The 20,157-nt window shown below is 41.9% G+C and overlaps 1 protein-coding gene across 1 annotated transcript; it reads left to right on the plus strand.

Moving 5' to 3' along the window:
• Nucleotides 1–10,703: 10,703 nt before the first annotated feature.
• Nucleotides 10,704–19,925, plus strand: TAT (tyrosine aminotransferase). The gene is made up of 12 exons (XM_081119244.1): nt 10,704–10,784; nt 11,376–11,622; nt 11,773–11,877; nt 13,480–13,547; nt 14,409–14,567; nt 14,773–14,911; nt 15,342–15,394; nt 16,143–16,295; nt 17,118–17,246; nt 17,570–17,653; nt 18,366–18,464; nt 18,884–19,925. Exons 2-12 carry the CDS (start codon nt 11,388–11,390, stop codon nt 19,022–19,024), a joined length of 1,365 nt encoding a protein of 454 aa, XP_080975370.1. The 5' UTR covers nt 10,704–10,784; nt 11,376–11,387; the 3' UTR covers nt 19,025–19,925.
• Nucleotides 19,926–20,157: the final 232 nt, after the last annotated feature.

The raw sequence follows: 20,157 nt of genomic DNA on the forward strand, positions 1-20,157 counted from the left end.
AAACACTGATATAAGTATCTGTATGTATAGTTATAACTATTACTTGGTTATTTTTTTTTTTAGATAAAAGAGACAGGGGTTCCTGGGAGACGCCAAAACAGCTGGTATTCACCTGCCTTGTAGTTACTGATTATTGGTCTGACGTCAGGCAATATTCTGTCACCGTCTCCACATGCCCTGTGCCCTTGTATACAGGAAACTGCAGGCCTCCACCTGAGAGAGGTGTGTGTCCCATGGCCCCTTCTCAAACACTACAGACCCGCCATGTTTCATCATTGTTTTGCCCTGGGCCTTGAGAGAACTTGATGTTCCTGGATTTGGTTAGTTCACTGTGGTTTGGCCCTCCAGAGATGGTTCTCTCCCTTCCATGAGCCTGGATAAAGTTTACAGAGTTACATCACCTCTGGCACTTGTTTCCAGGCAGGATATTGAAGGGGTGGCCTTGAGGCCTCATTGGGGGATGGCAGCAGCAAACCCTTTAACCTTTGGAACATATGATGATTCTTGGCTGAGAGAATTCTCAGCAGACCCATGAAGATCCGCAGACCCATGGAGATCTACCCAGCACTTTCTACAGCACAGAAGCCAGGCTCAGCACCTGCCTTGTCTGGAAGGAAGACCCTGTATTACCCACTAAGGCACAGGGCAGGGGATGCTTAAGCCTGTGCTGTGCTACCAGGAGATGCTTTTCTGCATAGAAAGTCCTGTCTTGTGGCTCAGAGCTCTCACTGCAGAGGAAAATGTAGGCCTGAGAAAAATGCTAAAGGCTTGGTCTCCTAAGCTCAGGGGTCCCAAAAAAGTCAGGGAGAGAAAGGTTATGTAATGCATGCCATTATTGAAACTATCCCTTTAGTTGACTGCTCAGAGAGCAGACTTGGTGGGAAGAGAATCTGACCCTCTTTCTCTTTTTGTATCTGCGCGATGTCTATACCTATATACCCTTTTCTTTCCAGAACTAGCCAGACCTTTACGAGAGACTCTTGATTTCCGTTTTGGGCACCACCACCCGTAATGTCTTTCCGAGAAGGACAGGGAAGTTACAAGAAACCAATTTGCTTGGCTTAGGAAGTAAAAAAGAGATGCTTTGTTGAGCATATGAATGAGTCACTGTGCAGCAGGATGACTTGTTCTGCTACATCTGTTCTACTTTTTTAAAAAAAAATCAGCACAGAGGTCTTTTCTTTATTGCCTTTTACACTCATCCTGCCATGAATTCTTAAGGAATGGGCTCCAGCAGCTCAGGCTCCCTTCCCCGGGTTCTCCCGAAGTGAGCTGCTCCGGGTGGAGCAGGCTGGCTCTTCGGGTGATTGGCTTCCTTCTTTTTCTGACCATTTTCCTTCACACATGTCAGGAAGCTATCTCGGCTCTTAGAGTGCTTAATATGCTCAATACGTACATTAATTCTCTTGGCGAGACTCTTGCTCTTGTTTACAACAGTGCCCGCCGAATGCTGGGTGACATTCCAGTCTTGCCATGGGAACGTCTGTGGGCCATTCCTTTTTGAACAGTGTCTACAACATCACCGTTCTTGTAGATTTGCATGTATGTGGCCAAAGGAACAGCTGCATGTTTTCTAAAAGGCCTAGTGAACGTATAGGGGGTGACTCTCCTCTTTCCCTTTATGTTGGTCATTTTGGCGCGTTACTGGAAGATGGCACGTCCAGCCCCCAAAAAGTGCTACATCTGTTCTTGAAAGTGGCTTGTGAAAAGTGCTGAAACATGTGACTGAGTGCTGTGTTTAAAGTAAGATAGATAGAGACCCATATGTGCAGGGTGACTTCAAACTGATGGTTTCCAGGATTATTCCAATCCCCACCACGCACAGGATTCTGTCATCCAGGTTATGCATTAGAGTGGGATTGTTATTGCCAGACACTTTCGGTTGACCTATGGGGTTCCAGCAGGAAACAGATGGTGTGTACAAACTAGGCAATTCAAAGACAGTTTAATGAAGGAAACAGAGGTGTTCTGTGTTGGATCTCTTGTGGTTCTGAGAGTTGACTGGGAATAGTTGGGTGGATCTTGCTTGTGATTTCTCATGCAGTCATAGTCATCTTGGTGGAGTGTAATTTAAAGGCTCAGATGGGCTAAACATCCCAGATGGCTCCTCACCTACCTACCGGGCACCTCAGTGCTTCCCTGGGTTCTTCTCTCTCCAGCAGAGTAAACTGGGTGTCTTACACGGAGGCTCAGGGTCCCAAGAGCAGGAAACAGAAGCTGGTAGATCAGTTAAGGACTAGATCCAGAACTGGCATCCTGCATTTCCCCCAACTTCCATTGGTCAAAGTAGTCACAGGGTGTGCCCAGATTTAAGAGGGTGGAGAAATAGACTCCACCTCTCAATGGAGAAATGGCAAAGCCACATTGATGAAGAGCATATGGAGTGGGAGTATTGTTGCAGTCATTTGGGGGCACTTAAGGTGTGAGTAGGGAGTGAAGAAATCAGCAGGGGAGCTGTCCCCACTGAGGCCTGAAGGGACAAGGGGAAGAAACAATGACAAGAACCTAGAGAGAATCCTTGTGTGGAGATGGCCTCCTGATAGTAGCTGTGGTCTTCAGAAATGCAACCCAGCCAGAAGGGAGCCAGAGGATTAATTACTCAACCTGTGCACATCCCTCCCCCCACTTCAAATTTTCTGCCGGTAACCTACAGTGACCGAGAGATCCTATTGATGGGTGTCGATGCAGGTCAGCCTGCTGGGGCACAGCAAAGGATGGGGAAGGGCAAAGAATGGGTCTGAAGAGGCAAAGGGAAGATATTGCCAGTGGACAAGAAAATATCTAGGCTATGTTACCTGTGGGCAAGAACAAGGTTCAGGACCAGAGTTGCTCCTCGTGGGACAGGAAGGAAAACTGCCTAATTTTGAGCAGCTTGAAGGATTTCTAAATGCCCTGGTGCATTGGAAAATAGTTTAAGCCTACCATTTTTGGCAAGAAGATGCTGCCACAGTTACTGATCACCTTATCAATAAGCATAATTTGGCCAGACCCCTCTGCCCTTCTCTAGCCTCATCATCTATTCCCCTTATTCATAGTGTCCCATCACTTTCTCTCAAGCCCCTAGCCCATCAAGGCTTTCAACATGCTATTGTCACAGCTTGAACTCTCTCCCTCCCTTCTTCTGGACAAATCTTTATCTTTGCAACTCAACTTAAATGCATCTTCTTCAGGGAAGTCTCCTTCAACATCTATCCTGGGCTATTCTTTCTGCCCTTCTCCTCTGTGGCATTTATCCTAATAGCAATTTAAATATCTATTTGTGTAATGATTTGCTTAGTGCTAATAGGTACAGGGTTTCTTTTTAGAATGATGAAAATGTTGTGGAGTTAGATAGTGGTGATGATTGTACAACCATGTGAATATAGTAAAAACCAGTGCATGGTATACTTGGAAAAGATGACGTTTATGGCGTATGAATTATATCTCAATCTTAAAATCACAGTCAACATATATTATTATACAAATAACGGGAAATTCTGATCTAGAGATAGACTGGGAGATGAGAGCATGGTTTAGACTCTAGATCATTCTGGACATCAGAATGGCAAGAACGCAGAATTATTTCCCAAGAATCTAGGTTTATTTGTTCGATGGCTCCCACAGTAAGTACAAATGACACTCGTTCTTGATGAGGATGAGTGTGGGGTTGGAGTGGGATTGAGATCTCAGCCATCCACAAATGAAGGAACACCAAGTTCTGACCAGAGAAAAATGACTCAGTTAATAGGGCATGGTTTCAATGGTTATGCAAAGCACAAAACAAACAGGATGGGTGTTCTTTCCCAGACTTCATGAGAGAAGTGGCCAGCAGGCACTTCAGTCGGCAAATAGATGGAAGTTTTATTTCTGTTTTAACCTGTAGAGCTCTTATGTGAAGCGAGTGGCCAGTACATTAATAGCTTAACTGGTCCTGTCTTCTAACCATGAGAAAAACCTCAGATGAACACACGTTTTGCATCAAAACTGCCAAGGTCATGAAAAATAAGGAAAGTCTGAGACACTGTCATAGATCAGAGGAGACTATCTAAGCTAAGATTAGATTCAGGAGACATGACCACTAAACGTAACGTGTATTTGGATAGGATCCTGGAACAGAAAAAAGGATATTAGTGGAAAAATTAGTGAAGTCCAAATAAAATGTGGAATTTCGTTAATATTAATGGACCAATGTTTATTTTTTAGTTGTGACAAAAATGTACCACAGTAACATAGATGTGAAAAATAGGGGAAAGCTGGGTGAGGGGTATGTGATAACTCTGCACTATTTTTGCAACTTTTCTGTAAATCTAAAACTATTCTAAAATAAAAAGTTCAGTTAAAAAAATAAAAGCGCAAATGGGTTCACCTCTCTGTTCTGGCAGACTTCTCTCTGTCTAGCTCACAGGTTTGTGGGGTTTTTGTTTTTTGTTTGTTTGTTTTTGTAAAAATTACATGAGTAGTTTCATGAGTAAATTACATGAATGTGGGAACAGACCACAAAGCTCTATGAATTAAGGTGGCATTATAAGTGATCAAAGTCCAATCTAGCCTCCCAATCCCTCCTAAATGCCTTACCCCACCTTCTCTAACTCTGCAAAGGCTTTGGTTCCCCCTCATCTATCACTCTGTCTGCCATTTCTATCCCTCTGATTTACACACTCTTTGTTCCCAGCTGGTGAGCGAGTATTGAACACGGCCCATCTACTCTCCATGACAGAGGATGTGGAGAAGTACAGGATACTGGATGCTCCCCTTGCACTTCCTCAGGGAATTTATGGTCCTCTGGGGGAATTAAAACATCTGTGCCCAACTGATGAATGATCATTGGTAATGGTTCAGGATGAGAAGACCCGAAGTAACTGTTAAGGAAATAAGCAGTAAAAGGCAGGTGAATAGTCCATGCTTAACCCACATAGTTAATTCATTATTTTCTTAAAGTTATCTCCAGCTGGCTGTCTCTTCATGTTTATTTATTTATTTATTTATTTATTTATTTGCTATTTATTGAAGAAAGAACTATACTTTTCAACTTACTTTGTTCTCTAAAGAGAGGTGGACTTGGGTAGTGAGATCTGGGGCCAGATGGCAAGACTGGAGCTCCAGCTCACCACTCGCTGCCTGTGTGACCTGTGAAGTGGGCATGGCCCAGGCCCTGCTCCTGGGATGGGCGTGATGGTGATGAGCTGATTCGGGCAGAGTGTGTCAAACAGTGCTCGGTATGGGATAGTTGCCCAGCGAGTGGGGGCTGTTATGCCACTGTGCGTTGGTAGAGAAAAAGGAAGGGTATGGAAAACAGGTCTATAAAGATGAAGAGCCCAGGGTTTTAAGTCATCATTAAAAAGTTTACAAAAATTTTATAGTCGTAGAAACATGTTTATAATGTCATGTAAAACGAGACTCACAGAACAGAAATTTCCTATACATAAAACCTATGGCTGTACACCTAGAAAAAATATATTTCAAAATGTTAACTTTTGGGAAAATGGTTAACAGTGGTTGTTTTTGGGCCATGGCACTATTTAAAAAGTAGTTCCTGCCCAGCCGGGCATGGCTCAGTGGTTGAGCGTCGACCTAGGATCCAGGCGATCGGGGTTCAATTCCCATTCAGGGCACATGCCCGGGTTGCGGGCTTGATCAATGACTCTCTCATCATTGATGTTTCTATCTCTCTCTCCCTCTCCTTTCCTCTCTCCGAAATCAATAAAGATATATTAAAAAAAAAAAAAAGTTAAAAAGTAGTTCCCTATCAAAAAGCAGGAAGGTTGAAAGTGGAAATGTGATTGCCAAGGGTTGGGAAGGGGATGGAGGGAGAATTATTGTTTCATGGGTATAGACTTTCAGTTTTGTGATATGAAAAGTTCTAGAGATCTGTTGCACAGCAATGTGAATATACTTAACACTACTTACTGTACTGTACACTTAAAAATAATTAAGATGATAAATTTAATGTTATAAGGTGTGTGTGTTTTTACCATGATTAAAAAAAATACTTTTCTATGACAATCACAGTAGTTTTATATTTAAGAAAAAAAAAATCAATGAAAGGTGTTCTTTGATTTTTAAATGAGAGTCTTAACTATGCCTGGTTGGTTTAGATTTTGTGAGTATTTCTACAGTGTATTGGGCCCTGGCTGCCCAGTGGAGTGTACTTGGTGGCACTAAGACTTCCTAAGTAGAGCAGGGGGTCCTCTAATTTGTTCACTACCGCCACCCCCCCAGCACAGCTTTCTATTGAGAGAAAACACGGGCTAAGAAGAGGGGTATTACCAAAACTGTTTGCTTTGTCTGTTTTTCCTTCTGGCCTAGGTTCACTTGTCAGCTACTGAATGAGGGCGGGCACAGCAGTCCCTGCCCCCTTAACCCACCCTGGGCCCTGCAGAATCTGCGTCAGCTGCTCTGTTTGCAGACCACCCTTCACAGTCTCGTGCTGCTGACTGTTCTTTGATCTGTAAACCCCGGAGTCTGAGCCAGACTGGTTGAGACAGGGGAAGCTGGGCTGATGATCTCAGAGCAGCTGTTGCGTTGCCCTGCGGTGCCTTCACAGGCCCAGGTCTGACCTAAGAAAAACATGGGTCCCCCTGCAAGACAGGTGAGGGATGTGAACAGATAATTCACAAATCATGAAAAGCTAATAAATATTTGAAAAGTGACCCCCTCACTAAAATAAAAAGAACAGAAATAACAGCAACACTTTAGTACCCTTTCCTCTGTCAATCAATATGGCAAAGATTTTTTGAGAAAATCATTACCAGGGTTTGCACACAATTACTGATAGGTAGGAAGGAGCCCTTCTGAAAGCAAGCTGGCAAATATGTATCAACAACTGTAAAACCATTCATTCTAGGATAGAATATTCCATAAAAGTTCCAGGAAGACTCAGGAATTCAGTGTAAGGTAAAGGTGACATTTCAAATGAACAAGGAAAGAGACTTCCATTTCCGACAATATTCAGCTCAAGATGACCTGAAAAAATCTTTAATTGCAAAAATATTTAGAAAACTGGGCTGGTACTGAGGCTGCCCTGGATCATTTGAACAATCTAAGGCTCCTGTTTTAAGGTCCAACTGGGGACAGGACACCAAGGCTTTAGGCTGTGTGGGTGTGTGGGAGGGGGAGTTGAACCTGAGTCTCATGCGTAGCTGGGATCCTTGAAAGTCCGAACCTTGAGTAGGTTCTAACTTCAAGAAAATCCCATCCTTGCTTGACTTGACTTTTGCTAAGGCCGTATCAAGAAGAGTCTTAGCCTCTGAGACTCTGTCCACCTAGAGAACACTCAGCTGATTCCCTGTGTTACCCTTCAAGCTGGAGATGTTGTCCTGACAGGCAGTCTAAGCTCCAAGAAGTTGTCAAAATAGGACATTAAGAAGAAGAAACACACAAATATGTCTTATCTATTGATCAGTTTGGCAGGTCTATCAGTATTTGAAATATGATTCTATTTCCAGGAAACTATCCCACAAATTACAAGATACTTATAAAAATTCCTGATCACAAATAACAATTGTGTTCAATATGCTTTATCTGTAATAGAAAAAAAAAGGGAAGGTGCCCATGTCCAAAAGGACGGAATAGTTAAACACTATAAGAAGGAGTGAAGTTGATCTCAATGCACGAAAATGGAAAGAATATCCACACAACATATTGTTAAGATGTTTTCAAAAGTAAGCTAAAGAACAGCATTGTCTGACAGAAACAGAATGCAAATGCATAGTCATTTCAAATTTTCTAGTAGAAATATTTTAAAACTTAAAAAGAAATAGGTGAAATTAATTTTAATAATGTACTTTATTTCACTCAGTATATCCAGCATACTATTTAAGCATGTAATCAACAAAATAATTAATGAGATATTTTACATTCTTTTTATATGTCTTTGAAACCTGATGTGTATTTTACACCAGCAATACATCTCAACTCAGACAAAACACATTACGAGTACTCAATAGCCACTTATGACTAGTGGCAGCTAGAGAACAAATTATAGAGAACAAATTTTATACATATATACATAAACTCCAAGACCAGCTATATAAGTATTGTATAGACATAGGAAACACTTGGAAAGATACATAAGAAATGGCTAAAGTGGCATCTTTCTGGAGTGGGATTGTGGGGAAAGGTGTCAGAGTTTAGTTTATAAAATCTATATTTGAATTTATTATATGAGGATATATTATACTTTAATAACTAAAAAAACTAAAAGTGAAATGTTTATTTTCTTCAATGCAGTAAATCAATATACAGAAAAACTTATCTTAAGGAAATAATAAATGTACAAACTACCATTTATACTTATAATGTATGAACTAGCATTACTTATAATGATAAAAACTAGACTCCACATCATGTCCAACAATAGGAAAATTATTTAATAAATTCTGATACTTTATGATAGAATGTTTTGCATAACATGGGAAAAATTCATGATATAATTTTAAAATTCATAAAGCAAAAACTATCCAAGTGACTTGGAATATATATATGTTGACACAAGAATTTGTATACAAGTGTTAATAGTAGCATCATTCATAGTAGCCAAAAAATGTAAACAAGCCGGTGTCCACCAGTTGGTGAATGGAATAACAAATGTGGTATATCCATGCAACGGAATATTATTCAGCCATGAAAAGGAATGGAGTACCGATACAAGCACGACATGGATGAACCTTAAAAACATTTGCCAACTGACAGAAGTCAGACACAAAAGGCCACATGTGGCATGAATCCATTTATATGAAATGTCAGAAATAGGCAAACCCATAGAGACAGAAAGTAGATTCATGGTTGCCAGGGGCTGGGATGCAGAGTGGCTTTTTAATGAAAATGTTTTGGAATTTGGTGGTGGTAGTGGTTGCACAACATTGTGAGTGTACTACAAACCACTGAATCTTCCACTTTGAAATGGCTAAAATGGTGAATTTTTCATGTGAATTTATCTCACTTTGAAAAATATGTATATAGAACAAGATCCCAACTGTATGGGAGTAAAATAAGAATGTTGGTGGGGTTATAAATGCTTTTAGCTTTTTTTCTGATTTTCTTCAGTACAAATGCATTATATTTTAAATGGAGGGCAGTGGAATAAAAACATTTAGAAAAGAATGGGCTTCTCTCTAGACGAAATCTGTGTGCTTTGGAATCAATACCATGTTCTCACTGTATTGGCTACTACAAAAGGCCAGCCCTGTCTAGCCTGTGAAGTATGCTCCTGTATATACGTTTAACTGAATTTACTACGACAAACAAGCCATCAGGTGTCCAATAGCAGAGTTGACTCAAGACTCTCCTTTTCCGTATCTTTGGACATTATGGAGACAGGGTTATGTATTCACCTTTTGAAACAGAGCCGCCTCTTATCCAGCTTAGGGCTGGGGGCTCCAGCTTCAGAGCTTGAATTCTCTTTGCCCAGGTGGCTTCCTGCCCTTGCCTGGGGCTCCTGCCACTCTGCTGGTGACATAACGGGCCAACGCAGGCTTCCAGGAGCGGGAGAGAATGCATTAGACAAGCTCTTCACAGCCTTAACAAATGGAAGGGCCAACAAACAAAAGGTTATTCAACCCGCCTGGAGACTGGTCACCGTCACCAAAAAGTAGATGGAGGAGAAAGAACTTAGATAATGGCTCTTCATCTCCCAATAAACAAACAGACAGGATCTGAGCCACGGGGTCACTGGGGTTTCTCTTAACCCTTGAATGGGTTGCATTTTTCACAGGCTCACAGGAACGCTGAGATCTCTGCTGTGCTTGCTTAGCGACCTTGTTTTGTTTAGATCTCACCTGACACCTTATTCTTCCAGTAACCCCATAGCAGGTGAATGAAAGAAATTCCCAGTATAAGAATAAAATTGCGCAGGCTTCGGTTGCCTGGAAGACCCCATGCTTTTAAGATATTTGTTAGGGGGGCCTTGATTTACTTCAGCTGCCCAGTTTGTTCTGACTGGCATAGAACTTTGTAGACTGACAGGGAAAAGAGCCCCAGAGGTAGGAAGTAAACAAATATGTTGTGGAAGAAGTTGTAGAGCATGATCCCATCTGTGCTTTGAAAATCTGTATGTATCTATGTATCTATCATCTCCCCCCCCCTCCCTCCCTCCCTCCCTCCCTCCCTCCCTCCCTCCCTCCCTCCCTCCCTCCCTCCCTCCCTCCCTCCCTCCCTCCCATCATTGCTCCTTCTTGGTGAATGGGTAGAAAAGGCCATATTGTTACCACTGCTTGCCCCGAGAATGATAGCAAAGTGCAAGGAAGGCCTCTCACTTTTTACTCTGCACATTTCTGTACTGTTAAAATGTTAGGTTAGGGTTTTTTGTTTTGTTATTTATTTACTTACAATTTTAACACTTCATTAAAGTTATTGGGGTGATGATGGTCAATATGAACATACAGGCTTCAGGTATGGTTAACAGATTGTTTTGTAACAAAAAAATTTAATAAAAATTACGTTATAGCCACAGCTACCCCTCTGACAGTCTTCTCCAGCATCTCACCAACTGCCTAGAAAGAGTTAACAGAGAATTCCAGGTGTTTCATGAGGACAAATCCCCCCCCCCCCATTTGGTCTGTGGGGGGTGGGAGTAGAGTTAGAGGTGAGAAGCAACAAAAAGTGAAAAGGGGAGGAAAGAAGAGGGTTGGCTGCCCAGGTCTCAATCTGACCAATAGCAGAAAAGTTTCAGGCCCAACGCCCATTTGTGGAGAGTATTTCAGGAGTCAGGAATTGCATCTGAGTTCATTGTCACTTGTCAAAGAAGAATTAAGACAGCTTTCCGGTTTGGCTACTTGGAGGCTGCTTGCTTCTCCTTGACTTGAAAGGTAAAATTTCAGGCCTCAGCTAATCTGGTGGTGGGGGTTGGGGTGTATGCTTTTTCCTTTGTGGTGTATTGACTTCTTTTTCCACAGGAAAGGTGCTTATAGGATAGTGCTTTATTTTTACCATCGACAATATTAACACTAAATTTCTTGGTTCTTGTTTGCAGAAGGCAAGATACAGTCTGTTGATGTGTTAGGGACACATTTTTCTTGGACAGGCGCTGCATAGGAAAGAGAAAACACATATTCTTTGGTTGTGTAAGAGTTTTCATGTCATTTGTCCTCAGTTTCACTGATATCACAGTTAAGCTTTTATGAGGACTAGGGTTGCACGTCGCGAATCCCGCCGTATCAACAGAAGGCTCTCTGCCAATGTTATAGGATGGGTTCTTGCTTTAGTTTCCATCTGAGCAAAAGGTCTTAAAACTCCCCTCATTCATAACACAGCTACTCTTCATGAGAAAGCAGCGAAACAAAGAAAAAAGTTTGGAAAGAGATGTCCAATGAGGTCACCCCTATGTTTAGGTCCAAATATAGCCACCCAAGCTGGTGCCCTGTGCTTAGTGTCGCTGCGACCTCCTTTTGTCTCCACAGACTTTGCTAGTGATGGATCCATACGTGATTCAGATGAACGGCAGCGGCAACCTCCCCTCCGTTGTGGATGTGCATGTCAACATCGGGGGGAGAAGCTCCATGCCGGGAAAAGCGAAAGGCAGGAAGGCCAGGTGGTCCGTGAAGCCCTCGGACATGTCCAACAAGACTTTCAATCCCATCCGGGCCATCGTGGACAGCATGAAGGTGAAGCCAAACCCAGACAAAACCGTGATTTCTCTGTCGATTGGTGAGTTGGGGCACTCGACTAAGGGGTGGTCATTGTTCCTCTCACCCCCGTCCTCCTGGGCTGATGGGAGAAGATGGGAGTGGAGGGTGAGTCTGAGCACTGGGCATGGAAGAGTAACCTCTTGGTGGCTTTTTTTTCTCCCATGAAAAGGGGACCCTACTGTGTTTGGAAACCTGCCTACAGACCCAGAAGTTACCCAGGCAATGAAGGATGCCCTGGACTCGGGGAAGTATAACGGCTACGCCCCCTCCATTGGTAAGCTTCTCCCGAGACTCTAAGTGGTGGCTTCCAAGTCTTTACTGCTCTTCCAATAGGAATGAATTTCTAGCATTCTCCTTGCTTTCCCAATGCATAGTTCCTAAGGAGAGGCCAAGATAAACCGGCCATCTGGATTTGGGGAAAGGGGTCTTAGGATATTTAAACACGAGCTTCAAGGTCCAACTTCTTTCCTGGCTTTCTTTGACATACTGGCATCTCCCCTCTAGGCTCCCATCACATACTTATTTCTCAAATAATGCTCCTATCCTGTCATTGCTAATTCTGAAATGAAGGCCTTGAACTTGGGTGTAGCTGCTTGCTCACTGAGCCCTCTAGGTCCTAAGTTAAGCTGCTTGGCTATATTTCTCCTTCTCTGTGTAGTCAATACTTGTTTTAATTATGGTCCTGATCTCACTCCCAATAAAGTTGTAGTTGTTTCATATTAAAGAGAAATAAACAACAAAGAATAGACTATCCTATTGAAGAATAGAAGGTTGCTTCTGACAGAATTATTCTTATTTAGGTTTAACTCTCTCCATCTATGAGACATTTACATGCTAAACATTTTGGTAAAATAAGTGATTCCTTGACTTTGTTTCAGTGTCACACATTTTCCTCCCGTGTTTATGTGCACACAGAAACGTATTCTTAAGGCAGAATAACAATTCAGTTTCATGCTAAAACAGAATTTTAAAAACACTTCAAAGAGGTCTCAGGGACATGATTTTTAGGTAGATTATTTACATTTTATAAAGTCTCATACAACAAAAATCAAAACAAAATAAGACCAAAAGTTAGGTTATAAAAAAAGCTTGTAGTGACTTTTATAATCAAAGCATTAGAGAACTGATTCAACCTGAAAAACCAAAGCCAACTCTCTTAAATATTCAAAGGATCTGAACACTTGAACCAAAAAACACACAAAATAATAATATAAACTATATCTTGGAAAAATGCTCTTCTTTATTAGTAATCAAAGAAGTGCTGATCTCTATAACTTCAAGAGATCCATCTCTACCTGCTAAATTAACAAACACTATAAAATATTGCTTCTCGCCTTGCTAACCAGAGACGATCTTTTTGAAGAGCAGTTTTGCAAAACATGATCATTTGCATGCAACTGTCTATCCTTCAAGATTGTAAGCCAGCATTTCAAAATAATGCATAAGACTATGTTTTAAAAGAAAAAAGTTGTACAGAAACACAAATAGGGATATAATATAAAAAACTTAAAATGGACCCACTGTATCACACTCTTATATTACAACTGTTCAAAACATACAGTCCCTGGGAGGGATCTGGGAATAATCGAAATCCTGTATTTTATGGAGAATAAACACACAGTCACAGTAACCAAGACCTTGCAGCGTGTTTTATAGTTTGGGGAGCTCTTTCTTGTTATTATTTATATATTTGTGCTTATTTTAAAAATTTCGAATATAAAGTTAATCTCCTTTATCTACAACGGCCGAGAGCTAAACTGAGTAGTATGCACTCTGAGCAGGGAAAAAGGAGGCCCTGAAGCTCTGTGACTCTAGACTATAGCTGTCAGTTGTGGGGTGAGAACTTCCAACTTCCTCCTGTGCTCCTTTCCTTCAGGTTACCTGTCCAGTCGGGAGGAGATTGCTTCTTACTACCATTGCCCCGAGGCGCCCCTGGAAGCTAAGGTGAGCCTTAGACAAGGAACCAGCTCTGAAGCAAATTGGGCAAACTATATATCCTTTTCATTATTTCTGTTCCACAAATAAGGGTATCAGGGGAACAAAGGCTGGAGATGGTTTCCCTTTAACAATCGGAGGACTTCCTATGTAATGGGGACACTAATCAGTGATCGTATTTAATGTCATTCCAGTATGATAATGACATTGCATACAGCTTATGTGGTGTCTGTCTCAAGGAGGCTCAAAGGACTCCCAGGTCACTCTGTGTTTGAGTCTCTGCAAAAGATCATTGAAAACCAGTAATTCACAAACGCCAGAGAAAATTTAAAAATTTTTTTATTTTTACCAATAGGATCTTTTTAAAATTTGTAGCTTCCCTCATCCACTTTAGGAAGACTGATCTACCACAACATACTGAATTGATGGCAGTGCCAAGTATAAATGCCACCCTCACCTCTTGTTTACTGTGTGGAGTCAACATTTCTTAACATAAAAGGTGCCCTTCATCTACATTTCAGAGAAGAGCCAGGCTCCAACTCTCTGGTCAAAAGTAAATAAATAACCAGGCGAAAAGACCCAAGGTCATAATGATCTGTCATGGAAGTTGGCTGAGTCACAGCTGACCTATCCTTTTTTAAGTGGTTTATTTCTTTTAAGTGGCCAACATGTTCAACCACCTTTAGATAGGGACATATATAAGCATGTTAATTTCTTTCATTTTTGGCTTAGTACAGTCCCTACTACTTTACTTAGAACTTGCAAAAGTAAGCTTATCTTTGTTCCCCACACACCCATCTGACAATTTCCTTTCTCCTGTTGCAGTTGGTACCACTAACAAAATGAACCTTTTATTTTTTTTCTTTACAGGATGTCATTCTGACAAGTGGCTGCAGTCAGGCTATTGAACTGTGTTTAGCTGTGTTGGCCAACCCAGGGCAAAACATCCTAGTTCCGAGACCTGGTTTCTCTCTCTACAGGACTTTGGCTGAATCTATGGGGATTGAGGTCAAGCTCTACAATTTATTGGTAAATGACTTTTTAATTTTAGACACAAGTGCTCGAGTACTACTTTGTAAAAATATATGAGCATTATCTTAGCAGAAAAAGATCTGGAAGTGGGTGGCCCAGACTGCAGACACATTTTATTATTTATATTACACCATTGAGTTAAATGAGTAGTCCCCCTAAATTTTTCAGAATCATCTTAGTCTCACCCTTTCTTCCTCCCCAGCCAGAGAAGTCTTGGGAAACTGACCTGAAACAACTGGAATCTCTGATTGATGAAAAGACAGCTTGTCTCATTGTCAATAATCCATCAAACCCCTGTGGGTCAGTGTTCAGTAGGAGTCATCTCCAGAAGATTCTGGCTGGTGAGTCCAGCACACTTCACTTGACAGGGGAGGAGATGGGGACGTAGCCCTTCGGCCATTTCTTAGAATGAGAAGGAGCCCGCCAGTAAGCCCCAAGCCTGGGGTGGAGGTCAGGGAGCTCCGCTGGGGTCTCTAGTGAATAGTGTGACCTTGGAATGGTAGGACTTGCCTAAAAGAAGGAGAAAAAGAGGAAATACTTGCCACTCTACCACTCCCATGATGTAGAAGAGAGGGCCTGAACTATCTAGTTAATTAAATGGCAAATTTAGGCCTTGTACCCCAGAAGAGTGTAATAAGAACTTACAGTTCTTAAAGAGGAAGACGAAGCACAAAAACATGAAAGGCAGAGTATGATAAGCCCAGGTCAATAATAAGTGCAAAGTCGATAGGCAATGCACGTTAACAATTTCCATGTTTCTTTTCTTTTCAGTGGCTGCAAGGCAGTGTGTCCCCATCTTAGCTGATGAGATCTATGGAGACATGGTGAGTCTTGGGCAGGAAATCTCATGGCAATAACCTCCATTCCAAATTATTTCGTGGGACCTTTCGAGGTGGCATCTAAAATAATCAGAAGCAACTCCTAATCATTTCAACACAGCAAATCAATATCCCTGCACAAATACGTAGATCTACGACTCCTCAGCAGGTTGTCTGAAATCCAGAAAGCTATGAAAAAAGTCCCAAGATTTTTGGAATTCATTTGGTGGCAAAACCTGACTTGGCTGATATAAAGAATTTGTAGATTTCTATTTTTCTCACTTACGGATCTGTATAAGAGTGTAGGGGAAAGGGCAGAAATTTAATATTCTTGATTACGAGTGCCATCCCAGAGTGCTCTGGGGTGTTACATAACAGATGGTACATGTGCTATATAACCTTTCTAAAATCCAAATAATTCTGCAACATATTTGGGCCCATGTGACAGGAATGACCGTGGACCCATATGATATTTTTAAATCTGGAACTCCAACAGCCATTCATTCTCTAGAACTGGCTTTAAGGGGTTGTCCATATTACAGGGGTAGGGTCAGTTTCCTCATTTTAGGCTTCCTTTAATCGAGACCATGCATCAGGTTCAATGTTGAAGCCTCTTGGGAGCCCAATCATGCTTCAGTGTAGGGATGAGTGAGCCCCCGAATCCGGGGCCTTGCCCCTGATGATATAAGTGAAGGAGGCATGGGATTTGGAGGAGAGCAAGAAGACAACTACAACAGGCTCTTCTCCTCCTCAGGTGTTTTCGGATTCCAAATTTGAGCCTCTGGCCACCCTCAGCAGCAATGTCCCCATCCTGTCCTGTGGAGGGCTGGCCAAGCGCTGGCTGGTTCCTGGCTGGAGGTTGGGCTGGATCCTCATTCATGACCGAAAAGACATTTTTGGCAATGAGGTGAGAGCAATGTGGTATGTCTCACTGGGATGTATATTTACTTTGTGTGCATAGTGGGTAGGAGGCGGGTGTTTTGTGTTTTTCTCTTTCTTCCCAGCCCTGTAGTTCTGGATGCCTGGAGAGGTGCCAGGTAAAGATGGTGCTGCGTCCTCTCCAGGTTGTTTTTCTGCACCTGGCTCTGTGAAGAAGTTGCATCTGTCTCCAATTTTTGGACCAGAAAAAAGAATAGCAGTAATACACCTAATATTGTTTGCAGGTGTACAAAGTGCCAGTACTTTATATATGTTATTATTATGTTTTAAAAAATATACCTTTATTGATTTCAGAGAGAGGAAAGGAGAGGGAGAGAGAGAGAGAGAAACATCAATGATGAGAGAGTCATCGATCGGCTGCGTTCTGCACGTCCCCGACTAGGGATCGAGCCCACAAGCCAGGCATGTGCCCTGATTGGGAATCGAACTGTGATCTCCTGGATCCTAGGTCGATGTTCAACTCCTGAGCCACGCCCGGCAGGGCTATATATATATTATTTTAATTTAATCCTCCCAACAACCCTATGAGGCCAGTATTCGTATTATCTCCATTTTATAGATAGTTGAGAAAAATGAGGCACAGAGACGTTGTATAATTTTCCCAGAGTCACACAGCAGGTGCATAGCAGAGCTGGACTACAAACGCAGGTGGTCTGATCTAAGAATGACACTAGGCACCATCACTTCTTCAGAGATATAAAAACTGATAGAAAGAATTGTCATAACCAGAGTTCCCAAAGCCAAGATGCTTAAGAAAGGCTAAATAATGTGTTTGCTGGGGGGCTTTTAGATCCGAGACGGGCTGGTGAAGCTGAGTCAGCGGATCCTGGGACCCTGCACTATTGTCCAGGGAGCTTTGAAAAGCATCCTTCGTCGCACCGCTCAAGAGTTCTACCAGGATACTCTAAGCTTCCTCAAGGTAAGGGCATCCTGTGGCCTTTCACTTAGGGGGTCAGGGAAGGCCATCAGTGGAATTAGGAATAATGGGTCCTCATTTCTGGAGCAATGTTCCCTGCTGGTGCTTCCAAAGCAGGAGGTGGCATCAGTGCAGGTGTCCACCCATACATTTCTGACTTCCGGCAATTCCTCTGCTCCTGGTCCAAAGTTTCATGTGGCAGGTTTTTTTCTTGTTGACTCCTTATGCCAGTAGGGCAAACTTAGGTTCCTTGACCTTGATGTGGGCTCTCCTTTTAATGACTTGTTTTCCCTTTTACTTAACTTTTAATCTGCTTTCTCTTGTAGTCCAATGCTGACCTGTGCTATGGGGCGTTGGCTGCCATCCCTGGACTCCGGCCAGTCCGCCCTTCTGGGGCCATGTACCTCATGGTAAGAATGTGGGTGGCAGTCACTTCTGGTAAGGCAAAGGAAAGCCGGTCTGCAGGGCTCACAAAGAGTGAGGCTCCTGAGCCAGTCAGTCTAGGAATTACCTTGCTCTGAATTGTTCTCCTGACATGATCTAAGCTCAGTGTTTAAAACCAAACCAAACAAAACCCTCTTAAAATGAATTAATTCCTTAATATACTCACTTGATATGTACACATGGGGAAGAAATAAGACATAAATAAGAGGCTTTCTACACCACTGTAGTTCTCAACTGGGAATGATAGGTCCCCAAGGAGTGTTTGGGAATGTACGGGAATTTTGTTTGTTTTCAGAATGACCAGGGGGTGCTGTTGGCATTTTGTGGGCTAGGCATGCTAAATATCTTGCAATGGGTGGAAAAGTTCCCTGCAATCAAGAATTGCCTGGCCCATGAGACTAATCATTTCTTTTTTGAGAAATACTGGCATTCTATTTTCAGCTTTCATTTATCAGCATACAGGAAGGAACCCTTCAATAAACTGTTAATATAAACATATTCTCTTTTCATTGTGAAAAATTCCATGAGCTTAAAAGTGCTAGAACTTATTCATCAAATTAGTTATCAGTTGTAGAGTTCCAAGATACTTTTTAGAGCAGTCCCTACCTTAATTTCTGGCATAGGCAGTTGGCCTGTTTTCCCTCCTGATAAGTTTGTCTCTCCTTGTTATTGGTATAGGTTGAAATTGAGATGGAACATTTCCCAGAATTTGAGAATGATGTGGAGTTCACGGAGCGGTTAGTTGCTGAACAATCTGTCCATTGCCTCCCTGCAACGGTGAGTGCTTATACATCTCTCAGGACATTCTCAACAGCTTCTGGAGCCTCTGGAGCTCTCCCTGAGCTTCTCTTTAGCCTGACCTTTCCTCCCCCAACAAAATGTATTCTCATTTGATAAGATTCAAACTGACGTGTCTCATGGCCTCTACTTAAAATTTGGTTCTCTCCATCATTATCCCATCCGTACTGGGAAGAAAAGGTGTGGTGGGACATTCCAGATGAAATCAAGCTTGTCCCAAATGAGTCCCTTTTAAGATGAACTCAGTTACTGACTTAGTGTCCCAATGATGGGAACTGAGTGGATTGATAGCCTTGAGTAAATGGGGCTGCTTCTTGCTGATGTGCGCCCTGGCCATTTTAGGGTGGTCCAGTACCAGATTCAATTGCTCTGAGAATAACAGACTCTTATTTTTGCAGTGCTTCGAGTACCCGAACTTCTTCCGAGTGGTAATCACAGTCCCTGAAGTGATGATGCTGGAGGCCTGTAGCCGGATCCAGGAGTTCTGTGAGCAGCACTACCACAGTGCCGAAGGGAGCCATGAGGAGTGTGACAAATAGGCCTGAGTCCATGCTCCTGAGTATGTCCCATCCAGAGAGGGCAGGACTGGGCCCTGCTGTTCCTCAGGTTGTCAGGTGCCTCTACTGGGAGAGGGGCCTCAAAAACACATCGATAGCTCAGAATTGCCCCTGCTTTACCCCAGCTGTACATATGCACACTCTGAATCCCAGATTCTTCTCTCACTCTCCTCTGCTGGAGTGACTAATTCATTAATCTGCCCCTTCCACAATGACTTCCTCCTTTTTTTCTGAGTGTATCAGGTGAACAAAATTTACCAGCAAGCAGTAGAGGCAAAAAAAAAAAAAAAAAAAAAAGAGAGAGCTCAGGATGAGAGAAACAACAGTGAGAGAACTTGGGCCCCCAACCATTTCCTCATACTATAAGAAAATACTCCCTCTAGTCAGATCTGAAACTCAACTCTGTTACTGCCTAACTTCAGGTATACCTCACTTTATGCAATAGTTTTAATGAAATAAGTTGGGGACATATGTATTTGGTTAATTATATTCTAAATGCATTAGGAAACATTGCTAATTCGAAGAATCCCTTACAGAAACACTTTTGTTGGTTTTTGGTAAAGAATTGTTTTGTGATGCAAATAAATATCCTTTAATTGATTGACTTTCTAAATTTAGGTATGTATCAAGCTTTCTTAAAATGGAGACACATTTGTACTAAAAAAAAGGAGGAATCATAGGACCTTCCAGAAACACTGCTCTGTAAGGGCCACAAATATCCCTACTTGTCATTGTTATAGAATCATTACTACTTTGCCTGTAATGTTAATATTGATTTATTGATATATATATTATATTATCTTTTCGTATGTTTTCTAAGAAACATTTATATGGACAAGATCCTTTATTTTGGCAAAGGCATAAATTATTGTTTTTCTTTTTTAAAAAAAAATAAAATAAAATTTACTAAGTATGCTTTCCTGTTATTTTTATTTTTTCCTTCTGTGGGGAATTTCTATCCCTAGGTGCTGCTCACTGCTCAGTCTGATTGATGCCTTACCACCAGGTTTCATTTATTTCTTTGAAGATGTACTGACATTTGGAGTCACTTAAGAAACACTATTCCTAAAACACTTTATTTGGGAGCTCAATTTCTGGCTTCCTACTTACAAAGA

This window comes from Miniopterus schreibersii (assembly GCF_964146895.1).
Source record: "Miniopterus schreibersii genome assembly, chromosome: 18".
Taxonomy (NCBI): Eukaryota; Metazoa; Chordata; class Mammalia; order Chiroptera; family Miniopteridae; genus Miniopterus; species Miniopterus schreibersii.